Source organism: Periophthalmus magnuspinnatus, chromosome 14 (genome assembly GCF_009829125.3).
Source record: "Periophthalmus magnuspinnatus isolate fPerMag1 chromosome 14, fPerMag1.2.pri, whole genome shotgun sequence".
Taxonomy (NCBI): Eukaryota; Metazoa; Chordata; class Actinopteri; order Gobiiformes; family Gobiidae; genus Periophthalmus; species Periophthalmus magnuspinnatus.
Genome location: NC_047139.1, coordinates 12,644,113 through 12,659,285, shown reverse-complemented (window position 1 = coordinate 12,659,285; position 15,173 = coordinate 12,644,113). Strand labels below are relative to the sequence as shown.

Sequence of the window (15,173 nt, the reverse complement as noted above, 5' to 3'; positions counted from 1 at the left end):
TTTTACTTTTTTTAAAATTTATTTTTGTTTGTGGTACTGGCAATTTCAAAACACAAAATAAAATGAATGATAAAATTACCAAATGTGCAGTGGCCTAGGCTTATTGAATGAGATCATTTTGTGTACAGCCAAATAATTTAACTACTCCAATTTACTTTTCTATGTATAATATTCATTTCTATGTGAGTTATCTTAGTAGTTGTATACCAGCGCTTTAACACTGTATCATTAAATGTAATAGGTGTGCGCTAACATTAATTTACCATATTTGTATCAAAAATTGTCATATGGTTAAAGTCAAAATTTGTATCCATGGCTTTCATCTTCCTGTTATATTATTTTGAGGTTTATCTCTAGTTTATAGTTTATCTCTATATTAACAGTGCTAATTTTTCTAAAACCCATGGATAAAAGGCTGATAGTACATTTGAAAGTTATGTATTAAAAAAACATTACGTAGCGTAACAAGCTTTCTGATTGGCTCTGGGTATAACCAATAATACACAAAGGTGTGACAGCGTGACAATTATGCTGTGAGGCTGACAATATGTTAAAGTGTCCTGCATTTGAGCGATTTATCCTTAAATCTAATTTTTGCTACAAAATAAAATTCTGTTATATATATATATCGCTTCACATTCATACAGTCTGTTCTCTAATGAAGGGACAATGACGTTTATACCTTCATAAAGTGGCACTTTCTAAAGCAGACTTATGCTATAGTCCAACAATCCTCAAAAACACCCAGGATCTGGTTAGATATTGTAAAACAAATCAATACAATGCAGTAAATACAGAAGCTAAGTCATGAACTTTTCCCTTATTTCTAATTGTGTAATGTGCTATCATGTATCACTTTACTAGAAATCAGAGAAACATATTCATTTCACCTTTAACATAATGGCAAGTCTTCTTGGGATGTGTCTCAAAATCAGATATTACTAAATCATACTTATAGACCCTGTATTTTGCGCTAATGTTGTCTTGCCCAATACAGATAAATTGTATATTGTATAAGCAAATTTGAGGTCATGCTATTTGTTATTGGGTTCATTGTGATGGTCTATGAAAGTTGTGAAAAGTCCTTATAAACACATTGGTGTAAATAATTAGGAATTGTTGCAATGCATTGAGTGGTCAATAATTTTGGACCTCTACAAACTGTTTAAAATTAACTAGTTCTGTTTTTCATGCTTTTAAGACGGTATAAAACGGGTGCAGTGCGTTTTAAGGACTTATTAGCAAAATTTAGCTAATTTTGTTATATTGTTGCTCCCTCATACCTAGAGTTGTATTTTTTGTGTTTTCTTGAATATATCACTGATCAGAAGCCAAATTTGGTTAAAATTCTCGACATCTACTTCTTGGCAGCCTGAAATATTTTTTTGAATTTTTTTACTTTTTCTCTCAGTTTTGAAGTTTTTTGGAGTTAGATCCATGACTTAGCTTCTTTTATACTTCTAAACCTACTAAAAACAGTTTCATCTTGCTGAGCACAAAACAGATTCTATGTTGAGTGTCCAGTGGAATGGCTATGACTAGAATGACTTTGGCAAACTGTACACATGGAAATATGACAGAAACGTGGAGACAGCAGAGATGATAGAACTCATTAAAGTGGATATAATACGCAGTTTGTACAATCAACACCACTCATCCCAATGCAATATCAATGTCGTGTCATTTGAAATTAGCTTGAGGCTGTAACTGGAGTTTTGAAGAGTTTCACACACCTCCGTAGTCCTTATATCACAGTACGTATTTTGCTTTCGTAGCAATACATCCTTCAATCGGCCATCTTGACAACAGTTCGTCAATTTGTGGAGGGTAAAAAATAATAATAGATTAATGGTGAAGAAGATTGTCCCAAAGTTTATAATGAATAGAGCTGGTTGCCATGTCCTGAGACTTGAGCAAAGGGGGGAGAGGGTCCATAGTATGCGCACCGGTCTACACAGTCTGGAAGGCCTTGCTCTGGGCTGGGATCATGACCGGAGTGGCCCCCATGCGAGACAGGTTGGCGGGGCTGAGTTTGGGCGGTGGGCTGGGCTTGGAGGTGGTGGTGGTGGAGGAGGAAGAGGGGGTGGGGCGTGGCTCGGGGGTCTTGGGGAGGGTCTGGGAGTACCCGGCCTGCTGGGAGTACCCGGGGGGAGACTGGGAGAAGCTGCCGGGGGTTTGGTGGCAGTTCTCTTTGAGGGCGGCCACGGCGGGCACGCAGGCTCGTTGGGGACGCGGGGGCATGTTGTGGACCATGGACTGGGTGGAGGAGGTGCCCGAGCGAGAGCTGCCGGAGCGGGACGACGATAGAGAGTTGGGCTTCACCAGTTTGGCCTTGGGAGCCTCCGCGTCCTCCCTGGAACACACACACATTGGATGAGTTTAAACATAAAATCGAAGTTTTTATTTATACAATAGAAAGTCATTTTCATCATTAAATCATTCTTTTATTTTATCCTCTGGTCTTATATTTGTGCCCTCAGCCGTCTAGGTAGGTTCCTTAGTGGTCCATCATGGTCTTATACTTGTTCTGATACAGCTCAAAATCATTCTAAAGATATTCAGGGTTCACTTCTGTCCTGTGAATGTGACTTTTTTTTTTAATTGTTCAAATGAGTATCAAGTTTTTATACTAGTTTATATATCGATTAGTGTCTGATTTTCTATACTTTTGACAACCCTAATTATTGGGCTTATTACGCCTATTATATTTAAGTAACTTATTTTATTTGCATTTATTTTAATGCTTGATTTTAGGAGGAAAAAAACATCCTTGTAATTTAGACCTGTTAAAATTAGGCCACAGCGCTATGGCTTAAAATTTGTATTCACAAAAAAAGAGAACATTTGTGATAACAATAACTTTGACTATTTCCGCTATAGCTAAGATCTTCCTCCACTCCTCACTTATCTCTTTCCTTATTAGTGTTTTTAGCTTAGCTTTCTGTAGAGCCTCCACAGTCAGTGTTTAAGTCGCTCTTGACTTTAGCGATACCAATTAGCCACAATTCTGTCTACCTCACATTTGACAAAAAACTGAGTACACATGCAATTATCTCACGATATTCCAAATTGCATCCATGTACAGTATATATGACCAGATATGATATGGCCCAGCCCTAATCACTGTAATAAGAGTATAGTTTTATATACAATTTCTAATTCTGAATCTTTTATGCACTTTTATATACCGCTTCAGTTTTCTTCATCTGAGAACTTTTTGATAGACTACCCCCGCTGTTCCAACTTCTGACTCTTAGACGCTGCACTGAGCCACTGCAGCTGTGCCAGTGAGGGGCAAGGTCTGTGGATGAGGCCTGAGCCGTGCCTGTGTCTACTATAGACAGAGCATAGGAGTTTGTACTAAAGTAATTTAGCAAAAATGAAGTGAGAAATTAATATTTTAGTTTGACTGCAGTTAAAACAGTTCATGAGTTAAAACTAGTTAATTAAATTGAGAAGAGCAACCTTGATGAGAATAATTTAAAGCTGCCATCTGTAACCTTAACAACAAGGTCAGGTCTGCCAATTTAATCACAAATGATGGCTTTAATGACTTATTTTACCTGGATAGATTATGTGATTTAACGGCTTTGTTTTGTATCGTCAATGGAGTTGGAGTTTTTCTTATATATAGGCTATACTTCAAGTGCCACTTTTTACTCCGCTGGCAGATAATTAAATTTCTGAACTTTTATGGAAAAAACAAAACTGGAAACAGATAAAATGATCTTGATCTTTGTCCTAGTCTTCATTGTGTTCAATCTAAGGCTGTAGTCAACAACAAAAAAATCTTGTTTAACTAAAGACATGCTCTTCAGATCGATGTTGCAGAAGCTTTTAAAAGTATCACATATCTCTGCATCTGACCCAAACTGCACTCACAAGACAACACCTGCACACAAGTTCATGCAAAAACAACTATTCATGCAGAAAAAAGTGCTAAGAACAGATGGAGCAGATGAGTTTAATCTGCCTTTTTACAAATAAATACAAAAAATAAAAAATAAATCTTCAGCTCACTCTCTGTTATCAACTTCTCCTAAATCCTTACAATCTAAATAAAATGATGATAATAATAATAAAAATTCTGGTCGACTAAGACACCATTGACAGATTTATTGACTATACATCTTGAGTACTACAGCCTCAGTTAGATCAAGGAGATCTCTCTGCACTGGCTCGTTTGGCTTCGATAAATTAAATAGTGCGTTAACCTCAGGATTTGTTGTTGTGACGTTCCAGGAGTTCATGTGTGCAGTGCACTTTGTGTGCAGATGATGTAGGAAGTGGACATTGTCGTCCGTACCTGATTTCATTGGGTGTCTCCTCCTCCTCGTACTTCTTCATCTCCTTCTTGCGGAACACCAGCCAGATGATGAGGATAATGAGGAGCACACCGAAGGACACGCCTACAACAGCACCGGCTACCACGCCCATTCCCCTCACATCTGTGACAGTACAAAACACAGTCGTCAAAAGTCAATACTATCGTTTGAATTACAAGTCCACTTTGTTGCTATTTGAACTTCATAAAACCATAAACTCAGAAAACACTGTCCTTATCTCACCTTCGTCCATAACCTAGCTTCAGGCAACTTTCCCACCTCCTCCTCTGTACTATCTCCGTGTAAGTCATTCAGTGCCTGTAGGAAGCTCCCGATTGATCGTGCAGCGTTCGATAAAGAGAACATCAGATTGAGTTGTGTGGCTCTTGTTAGCTCCTCTGACCACAATGCCATTAATAACACAGCCCTTATCCAATCACATGTGAGGACTGTCCACAGGTGAAATCCCATGTTATCAGCCAACGAGCAGCATAGAGGTCATTCAAACATTACCGCTAATAATTGGCTATGGATGTAAATTGATAGACGTTTAATTGGTGGCAAGGGCTAATGAAGACTAATGGATTTGAGCTTTTTTGCATTTTTTTGTATAGAGTGAATAAAGTAGCTCCATTTAACCCTATCCTCTGCATCCTCTTCTCATGATTCAAATGTCAAGTCTTCTTTCACTACGTTCATAAATCTCTTCTTCGGTTGTCTTCCAGGCTTCTCAATGGGGAAAAATGTGACAGATACTGCTTTAGTCCTGCTTTAGTCCTGCTTTAGTCCTGCTTTAGTCCTGCTTTAGTCCTGCTTTAGTCCTGCTTTAGTCCTGCTTTAGTCCTGGTTCAGTCGTGCTTTTGTCCTGGTTTAGACCTGGTTTAGTTCCTGGTTTAGTCCTAGTTTAGACCTGGTTTAGTCCTGGTTTAGTCCCCAGTTTAGGCCTTGTTTAGTCCTGCTTTAGTCCTGGTTAGTCCCCAGTTTACTCCCCAGTTTGGTCCTAGTTTAGTCCTAGTTTAGTCCTAGTTTAGTCCTGGTTTAGTCTTGGTTTAATCTTGGTTTAATCTTGGTTTAGTCTTGGTTTAGTCCTGCTTTAGTCTTAGTTTTGACCTGGTTTAGATTGGGTTTTTTCCTGATTTATACCTGGGTTTAATCCAAGTTTAATCCTGGTTTAGACCTGGTTTAATCCTGATTTAGATATGAATTGGACCTGGTTTAATCTCAATTTAGCCCTAATTTAGACCTGGTTTAGTCCTGGTTTAGTTATGGTTTAGTCGCTTTCCACAATTTTCAGGTACCAGAGCAGAGTTTGCTGTCATGGTAATGCTAACAACTAGCATGTGACCAGCGCACTTTCTGATTCGTGGACATGAAAACTCTTTATAATCAGATGCAGAGAGCACATAGTGGACATATTTTGACCTCAAGAGCTGCTTATACAATACACATGTACTGGGGCAAACGTTGCTCAAATACATTGGACAAAAATGGTTTCAGGTTCTTTAAGTAGACACTGCGTTTGAGGAGGCTACTTGAAATCAATTGCATTTATTTCCTCTGCTAAATATAAAATTGCAAAAATACAGATAAACTTGAATCTTTTTGTGACTGGAGAGAAGAGTTGCAACACCTAAGACGATTTTGTATTGTATTACTTCGTCAAGGTTTTATTTTATTTTGTTCTAGTTTGTAAAAGTTTGATTTGAATGAAAAAACTAATTTTGTTCCTTTCCTTTGTCAATATTTAGTTTTATATAAGACAATAGACAATAAGACAATTTTAGGACAAGATGAACCTTTTTGTACAGGGACAGTGCACAGCAGGACATTAACCAAGACAAGTCATAGGAGAGATGATGGTGCGAAGTTATAGTATAAATGCTAATTTACTCCAGAGTCCCTGAACAGGTTGTAGGAAATACTGAAAACATAGATTCAATGTTTATAGATAAATAGACCTCAAATAAACTAAACAGATATTACCTACGGTCACATTGTTCAAATACTACGCTAAAAACAACAGACAGCCAAACACATAAGCCCATGTACTTTGATCCGCTCCCCATAGCCCTTTACACCTTCTATAAAGGCTCTACATACGCACACACGCACAAACACACACACTCACAAACATTTTACTGATCATTCAAGTCACATTCACCCATAATGTGTGCAAACTAGTTTAAACATAACTCAAGAGTAATTAAAACCCCAGCCCAAATAAGAGCTTAAAAGTTAAAAGAAAGAGAAAAAAATCATCACAGTATACTGGAATTCACTCGTACAACCCTGCACGATGGATTGAGTCTTGTTTGTCCAGTATGTTTGATTGTGGAAAAGTAGAGGTCAAAGGTGAAAGGTCACTCACAGTGCATCTTGACCTCCACAGTGCAGCTCTCCTCTCCCACGTCGTTACTGGCCGTGCACTTGTACACTCCAGCACTCTCCTTTGTTAAGTTTCTCAGTGTCACGATCTCTGGGTTCTTCAAATCTGGAAAGAAAAAAAACAATGTGAGCTAAAATACAAAAATTACTTGAATCTCTAATTATTATTTTGATGTATGTCATTATTTCAAACACTGTTGAGATGTTTTAGTACAATTACAATATCAACTTATCGTTCAGTATGTGACAGCTGGAACAACATATTTTGGGGCTCAGTATTTATCATCAGTACTTTATGTTGGCAATAGTGGGGAGATTTGTGCCATTTTTATGTAATAACGTGAGATTTGAGCTGTAGAGAGTTGAATAAATAACTGCTATACCTAATTATCGGTTTATTCTGCCATTTTTAATGATAGTCTATTTAAAACTGGTTTACTGGGATTATCCTGCTTTATGAGTGTTATAGAGCATTTTCATTTATCACAATATATCTCTGTAGCCATATATCGTGCTTCAAAATGTGTTATCTATTCTAAATCAATATACCAAATTCAAATCCAGTATTTTATTCATCCTGGGTGTAGTGAATACTAAAATATACAATCCTCTGTCAAATAATGTGCTTAAGTATATTAACTCAAATTGTGAATGTAATATGTAGTCAAGCTCTTTCAACTGACAACAATCATGTCTTTGGGGTATGAAAAATGTCTCCACTTTCTTAAGGTATTGTGAAATAATTTTTTTACTGACAAGATTGAACTTTGTGGTCAGAATTCTCAGGTGAAGTTTGCTGTTTAACTGTCAGATTGCAGATTTGTTGACCTGGTTTAAGGTTAATATCTCTGTAATTATTTGTCTTAGCTACATGAAATGAAAACTGGCACAAAATCAACAACAAAAGGGAAGGGAAGCCTCAGAAAGTGGTGCTATTATTAAACTTCAAAGGCATAACTGTTGTTAAAGGGATTTTAAGAAACACGATTAATATTTCCAGAGCTGTAGTCCTGTACTCGCTTAGTCAATTGGCTGATGGTGTCTAATTTTTATTAGTCAACACATTTTTTGTTGGGATTGTGCAGATTTTTGTACTATACCAGAAAATAGAATTAATTGTTTGAAATCTTTCAAGATTTTTGAGTGATTCATAAGTTTAATCTGCCTTTTCACACATAAATACACCCAATCCCTAACAAATAATGATAAGGGAGACTGTATAAAGAAGTGGACTAAGTGAGTTTGTGTCAACCACAGATTTTGGCTCCAGTGAAATGAAGCGCGACGAGAGTAGAATTTAGAGCCAGGTTTCATATTAGGAATTCCAACCATGAGTATCCTAGCAACCGAAGAGCCAATCTGGAGCGAGGTCAGTAGGAACATTTTAAGACCAAAATGACGAGACACAGTTACAGAGAGAGGCCCAGCAATTTTCAGTAAATTGAAGCCAGAGTCGATTAAAATTGAAAGTGCACCCATGCTCACCTCCTATTTGAAACACGGAGGCTAGCAGGTTAACTATGTCCATTTATGTATACAGTCTATGGGTTCAACTATTCTATTTTGGCTATTTCTGTCAAAAACGGTGAATCTCCCATAGAATTATATTGGCCCATCTGAGATTATGACATCATCAAATTCTACAACATAAGCACAACCTTTTATGTCCCATTGTGTGAGATTGTTTAGACATTCTTTCCATTTCAAGTGCACTTTGCTTGGGAAATAAAATATATTGAACTAATATTGAATCAAGTCCCAGCTCAGTCAATAAATTTAAGCCAAATCATAGAATTTCAAGTAATTTTAACCGACGTAGATATCCTTCTTTTGTACAAGAAAGCACTTTTCTAAGTTAGATTTAAGGCAAGCAGGGCAGATGGAGAAAGTGGGTGATGAATTTGAGCAGACAGGGGACTTTCTTGTGTGGGACGAGACAACGCAGTCAGCACAAAAAGCCATAAAAGTCCTGAAAGAGCTGAACGTGACAAGTGGCAGTATTCATTTTTCCCGACTGTACTTGAACTCGCTGTGCCATCTCCACCTGATCAGGACAGGACCGGGCCCCACGGCGATAGCACAGGAGCATCGGTCTCACGGTGAAGACATTAGAGCAGGATTCATTAGATCAGTGCGGAATAATGTCAGCAAATACACTGTAGGTTCTCTTTTAGCTTCTCAAAGTTTAGCATTTTTCTCCTGCGTCAAATTAGATTGCTTTCCTTATGGGAGATTCGCCACCTGTTTGTCTGCATGGAGGAATTATTGCTTTGCCTGAAATGTTCAGAGACAACGTATTAAACATATTTATATATATTTAATCTAAAAATTAGGGCTGCAGTCCCTTAGTTATTTAGTCAGTTGATGGTTGATTGGGATCTAAAAGACGCACACTTCCCTGATACTTTACAAAGATGTGAGTGCTGGTTGCCAAGTTCAGTTAGGCCTGATTGACAGGTGGATTAGCCAATCAGGGACACACACGGTCCGCCCAGATCAAAATAATTGTCTGCTTGTGGGGAAAAACTAAAGGAAAAAAAAAAAATCATAGGGTGCTGAAAAAACATTGCATATTTGTGCAGAACCAATGAGCAAAGCACTGAACTCTGTGAACAGGAGGTGAGAGAAATGTCATTTTGCTCAAACTGTTAAATGTTGATGACTAATGAGCTCCTTTGTTTCATGTCTGTCACTGAAATAAGCAAATTTATTGCACTGCCATGTTTGAGCCCAGCTCGAGGTGCAACAGAGGGAGTGATGACAAAACTGATGTCCTTCTGTATAAAAAAAAACAAAAACACAAAGAGATATCATTCTGGATTTGTCAGAGAATGTTGAAGGTTTCTTATCCAACCAAAATTTATATTAGTCCCTTTCAGTCGATTTAATTAATACACAGTGCCTATCTTTAGTCAACAAAGAAGTTCTTTGGTCGATTACTAGCCCTAGTACAAACGTTGGCTTGTCCTTGTTGAGAACATGTTTCATCACATATACATTTGATAATCAATTTAAAATTAGACATTCAAAACAAAGAGATCTCCCCCAGAAAATTGGAGGCTATAGAAAAATACAGTTTGTGTTTTAAACCACAAATCACATCAATGAACTCCTCATTAAAGAACAGCCAAACATAATAATACATTAAGATCTTACCTATGAGAGCCATGGGGGGTAGCTTGCCAACGTACTTGCCCTTGTCCAGGACCCTCTCCCATTTGTAGTGAATGGGGTCTGAGCCGTCAGACGACTTACAGCTCATCTTCACATCTCCCCCCTCCAACAGCTTTCCCTCCATCCAGCAGCGCGGCTTTGACGGCTTCACTGCACACAAACAATCAAACAGTTGTACAGTTACAACTACAAATTATATTACAAATTACAGTTGTAATTTTGACCAGTAATACACTTTGGTATTTTATTTGGTTAAGAATCGTATCTATAAAGATCTCAATGTACAATATAAACCATCATTTGACTATATGACTGATTGAAAAAAATAATATATAGCAGACCTATTATACAAAATCTACACTTGTCGAGCTTTTAATCATGTTATAGTTGTTTCCATTCACTATTTACCCTCTTGAAGTTGTATTTGGGGTGATTTGTGCTTTTGAGCAGTTTTTGATTGCTTATTTTCAAGACGTCATATTCATATTGCTGATCAACTCCTGTTTTCACTGCCATCGCTACACGCCCAATGCGCTCAACCTACTTCATTCTCCATTCTCCTTCATTTTCTTAATCGGTGATACGCATAAGATACGGCAGCATCACATAGTCATTTTGGTACAAATACTGACTAAATGAATCTATTACTTGCTAGTGTGAGCAGCTTTCCATCGGAGGTGCCAACAACTTCACAGCTCTTTGTTGTGATGACATTTGTGGCGACGTTAGCTCCCACTGGACACCACAATTTTCTAACAGTGAAATTTTATCAAGTCATTTTAGGTGAATAAACTGATTTAAAATGTGCAAATTAGGATCCATGGGTCTCATAGATTATAACTACAACAGTATGTCTTCTTTAACCCTCCAGTCACCTTCAAAATTAGGTCACATTAATCATAATTTTTAAAAGGCCATAAAATCCACATCGATTGTTTCTACTTTCAAAACTCACATCTCTTCATCTATTTCTACGTTACTCATACATCTGCATGCCTTTTATATCTGACGGATTTTGTTTTTACATTATAAGGCTATTTTGCTGTAAAAGTACACCCAGAAAACCATGAAAAATAAAAAATTCAAAATTAAAAGAGTGAAGTGGAAAACTTGAGCAAAATTTATTTGAGCTTAGTGTATGTTAATAATTCATGGTAGAAAAAAATGTGGTGCATCACTGTGTTTCGGGAGAGGATTATGCAGAAAACGCTCTTCATCTACTTCTACTACTACTCATACATATGCAAACTTTACATATATGTTATATTTTTACACATTATAAGGTGATTTTGCAATAGAACTACACCCAAAGTAAACAAAAAGTGGAAAATTGCAGGCACATTTCATGATGAAGAAATATTTGGTGCGTTACTATGTTTTTTGAATGGGAGAGGATTATACACAATTCCCCATTGACTTCTATTATAAACACGTCATGACTAAAACAATTTTAAGATGGATTATAATATAAATCAGGACAAAACTGGTTGTTTTGAAGGTAACGATGCTCTGTGGGTCCAGCACTGTGACCACCTGTGACACCTGTATGAACATCAAAACAACCATCTCCCCTCTGACCCACACAAGTCTGGCAAATATATTTTTTAAATATTTTTTTGATGTGTCAAAAAGTGTAAATAAAGACAGAGTGTTAATAAAGTCATTTCACAGTGGCCAATTTGAGTCAGAAAATGAGTAGAGGCTGTAGTAAAGAGGAGGCTCTTGATGATGTTGTACAGTTGATTGAAGAAGAGAATCTCTGCAGCCAAGATGAGTCAGAAGAAGAGTGCTCAGCTTATAGAGTAACCAAAGAAGATCTCAGCACAAGTGTGAAGAAGGTGTCGGTAGAGTAAATAGAAAAGTTGGAGGCTGAGGAGGAGGAGAGGGGATAGAAAAGTAAAGAGGAGGAATAGAACAAGAAGGGGGAGGATGACAAAGAGAGGAAGAGTGATGATGAGGAGGGCCAAGAGGACAAAGAGGAGAGTAAAGAGAGGAGTATGGGGAGAAGGAGAGTGAAGAATAGGAGGATGGAGTGAAAGGGGAAAACTCATCAGAACCCCCAACCATTTTTGCCCCGTCTGGTCTAATTCTTGGTCAAAGTTGATATGATTTGACCAGAGTTGTTTCACCCAGGTGGATGATATTTGATGATATAGTGTAGTTCAATAGATCTAGTGAATAAACAGAAACTGTAAACAAACAGATGTGTTAGTTTCATTGTACTTAGCCTCTCCCTTCAGGTAGATAAATAAGGCAGTGTCCACCAGCAATTTGACCAGAACTGAAGAAGCCGCTTGAAAAATCTTCACTCTAAAAATCTTTTTCTTTTTCTATGGATCATGCCTGGAGGATACCTGAGGGATTTCACAGACTCCCATTTCGTTTAGATTAAGGTAAGTCTGCAGTTGGTCATATGCAACCTTCTCTAAAAATTTACACAAAAAGGGCGACTTTGAGATGGGTCTGAAGTTAGAAACATTATTTGGGTCAATATTAGACTTTTTGATGAGTGGCTGGACCACAGCATGTTTCAGGGCAGTAGGAAAACAACCAGACATCAGAGACAAGATCACAGCATTAACAATATAAAATCCAATAGAATCAAAAATGTTTATTTGGTTTATGTGTTTACATAATCCTCTAATGCACCAAATATTTTTTCACCATGAATTATTGACATATAGTAGGTTCTAATAAATGTGGCTCAAGTTTTCATTTCACTCTTTTAATTTTGAAAATGTGTGTTTTTTCTACCTTTTGTTGTTTACTTTGGATTTACTTTTATTGCAAAATTGCCTTATAATGTGGAAATATAGAATGTGTATATATAAAGTCTGTACAAGTATGAGTAGAGTAGAAATAGATAGAGATCTGAGTTTTGAAAGAAAAAAAATATGAATATGTGAATTAGCTGGTCCTCAAGGGTCCCCAAGGTGACGAATGTATCCTTTTGCTCTGGCCTTTGAACTTAATATGCAAGGTCAAAATTCATGGTGGCATTTAAACATTTTACTTGTTCCATGATAGTGTAAGAAATTTCACATGACAGACCTCAATACAGCCAGAAATATTGATGTTTGAAAGAAAAACAGTTTCTCAAAAGGACCTCAAGGGCCCCCAGGTGGTCAGAAGGTTAAGTTACAGCCCCAAACACACTTTTAATTTCCACATGTAATGATCATTCGCATCATCCAATGTTCTTCAAATAAGACATATTGGATGGCAGGACTTGGTTTGCTGGTGCAGGAGTTTGCTTTCTGCCTATAGTTGTTCTGATGCAGTCCTCTATAGTCTGTCTCATCTCACTCAGCTGTCATTCTCTGAGACGTCTCCCGCCCACAAGTCTTCATCTGGTCTCAGGCCTTTTGAACTCTTTGGACTGACAGAATACAAGATGCCCTCACGCTCTCTCTCTCTCTCTTTACTTTCTCTCCTTCTCTTCCTCCTCCTCCCTCTCTCTCCCTTTCTCTCTCTCTCACTCCCCTGTCTATATATATATATATATATATATATATATATATATATATATATATACACACACACGTATATCTCCCCCTGTATCTTTCATTCTATCTGTGTCTTTCTCCAGCTCTCTCACCCCGCTCTATCCCTCCTCCCACTCTCTCTGCCTGTACCCCCCCTCTTAATTTCTCCCCTTCCTTTTTAGCTTTCCCCCTCTATCTCTTTTTCTCTCTCCCTCTTACCTCCCTTTTCTCTCCCTCTCTCTTCCTTCCTCTCTCTGTCCCTCTCTCTCTCCCTCTCTCTCTCTCCCTCTCTCCCTCTACACCCCGTTAGCCAGTGGCGGAGGCTAGCGGCCAGGCGAGCTGAGTGAGCTTGTGCAGTCAGCTGTCTGTAAGTCTTTGAGGCCACAGAGCACATAGGGTCCTGACAGATGAGCCTGGCCTTTGCACCATTCTGATGTGGAGTTGAGATCAGTGATGGGAAGAATACTTTGGTAATATATTTAGTTACAGAATGCTGAATACCTGCATTAAAATGAATAGTGAAACATTCTGATATATTGCCCAATCAGAGTACTGTATTCTGAATAGTTTTACCTCGAGTGGCATTTATATTAGAATAAAACACAGGATTAAAAACAGCTTCATGTTTGTTTCACTGTTTGTTCCTCTCTTGAACTGGAGCAGAAAAAATGCACTCACCACAAGAGCTGTGTTTTCCATTTTTCTCCCTAATATTGAAGCCTACATTGTGCAATCAAGTACAACAATTTATTCCTCTGAATTTAGAAAAGTAGATGTATTCTGAATGCCACTAAATGAAAGCGTAACTGTAATAGAATACAGCTACTCAAAAGTATTCTGAATATATATTCTCGGTACATGTATTCAGATACTATCCAACACAGGCTGAGATGCACTGACAGCTTCCAGACAAGATGGAGAGATGAGGGTTATGTGGGGGCAGATTATATTATAATATGATTAGGGATGTCATAACATGTCATAATATCACATTTTTGTCAAGAAACATCACAAACAGCAATGAAATGCATTCACTTTCATTCATATTGCCTAAAGCTGTGATTCTGCATGACTTTGGCTGTCTGCGACGAAAAGTTTTTGATCATGGGGAAAATCTTGAGTTGTAGCAAAAAATTGTGAGTCATAGGTCTCAGAGTGAGACCAGGACAAAGATGAAAACTTAGAACCGTCATACAACCAAAGACTAACTGCAACAGATACCAAGCGTGTCTGATGTAACGCCAGAATAACAGCAGAAGAGCTCAGCCGCAAACAGGACCATGTCTCCCCGATTCTCTTTCATTTACTAACTTTTACAAGCGCCAAATCACTAGCATGTGCAAGCCTCAGCTAACCTGTACAATTACTGAGCGGTTACCTTATAGAGCCTGATATTCACTCCAACATACTTCGGTCGTAGCCATGACTGATTGTGTGCATGCGTGCTGTTGCATAATTTAAATTCCTCATGTTGTGTAGTGTGATCTTTAACAATCTTATTAGACAAAAAAAATCATGCAGTGGACATCACAGTGGCTTAAGAATTGCTATTCCTTGAGTCTAGTATGTGACCAGCTTTATGAATGTTGAACGTCCACTATGTAACTTTTCTGACATGTGGAGTCGCACCAGTATTTTGAGATGCAATAAACTGAAACATCATGGGAATGTCATAAAGAGCCAGATAAAAAGCATCTTAGATTTGGGTTTACTTTTTTGGTGTAGGCTGTAGTTGTTCTTTTTTAAGTCTAGATCTACAAATAGTTCAAAGAGGTTAAAAATAAAAGCTTGATTTTGAATGGTC

At 37.8% G+C, this 15,173-nt stretch overlaps 1 protein-coding gene across 1 annotated transcript in view; it reads right to left on the bottom strand.

The window, feature by feature from the left end:
- Positions 1–1,719: 1,719 nt before the first annotated feature.
- Positions 1,720–15,173, bottom strand: part of LOC117380907 (CXADR-like membrane protein) — a 149,841-nt gene continuing 136,387 nt past the window's right edge. Inside the window, exons 4-7 of the mRNA XM_055226765.1 lie at positions 9,867–10,034; positions 6,694–6,816; positions 4,307–4,448; positions 1,720–2,353 (exon numbers count right to left, since the gene is read on the bottom strand). Of these exons, the coding sequence (XP_055082740.1) occupies positions 1,951–2,353; positions 4,307–4,448; positions 6,694–6,816; positions 9,867–10,034 (836 nt within the window). The 3' untranslated portion in view covers positions 1,720–1,950. The remainder of the gene's footprint in view (positions 2,354–4,306; positions 4,449–6,693; positions 6,817–9,866; positions 10,035–15,173) is intronic.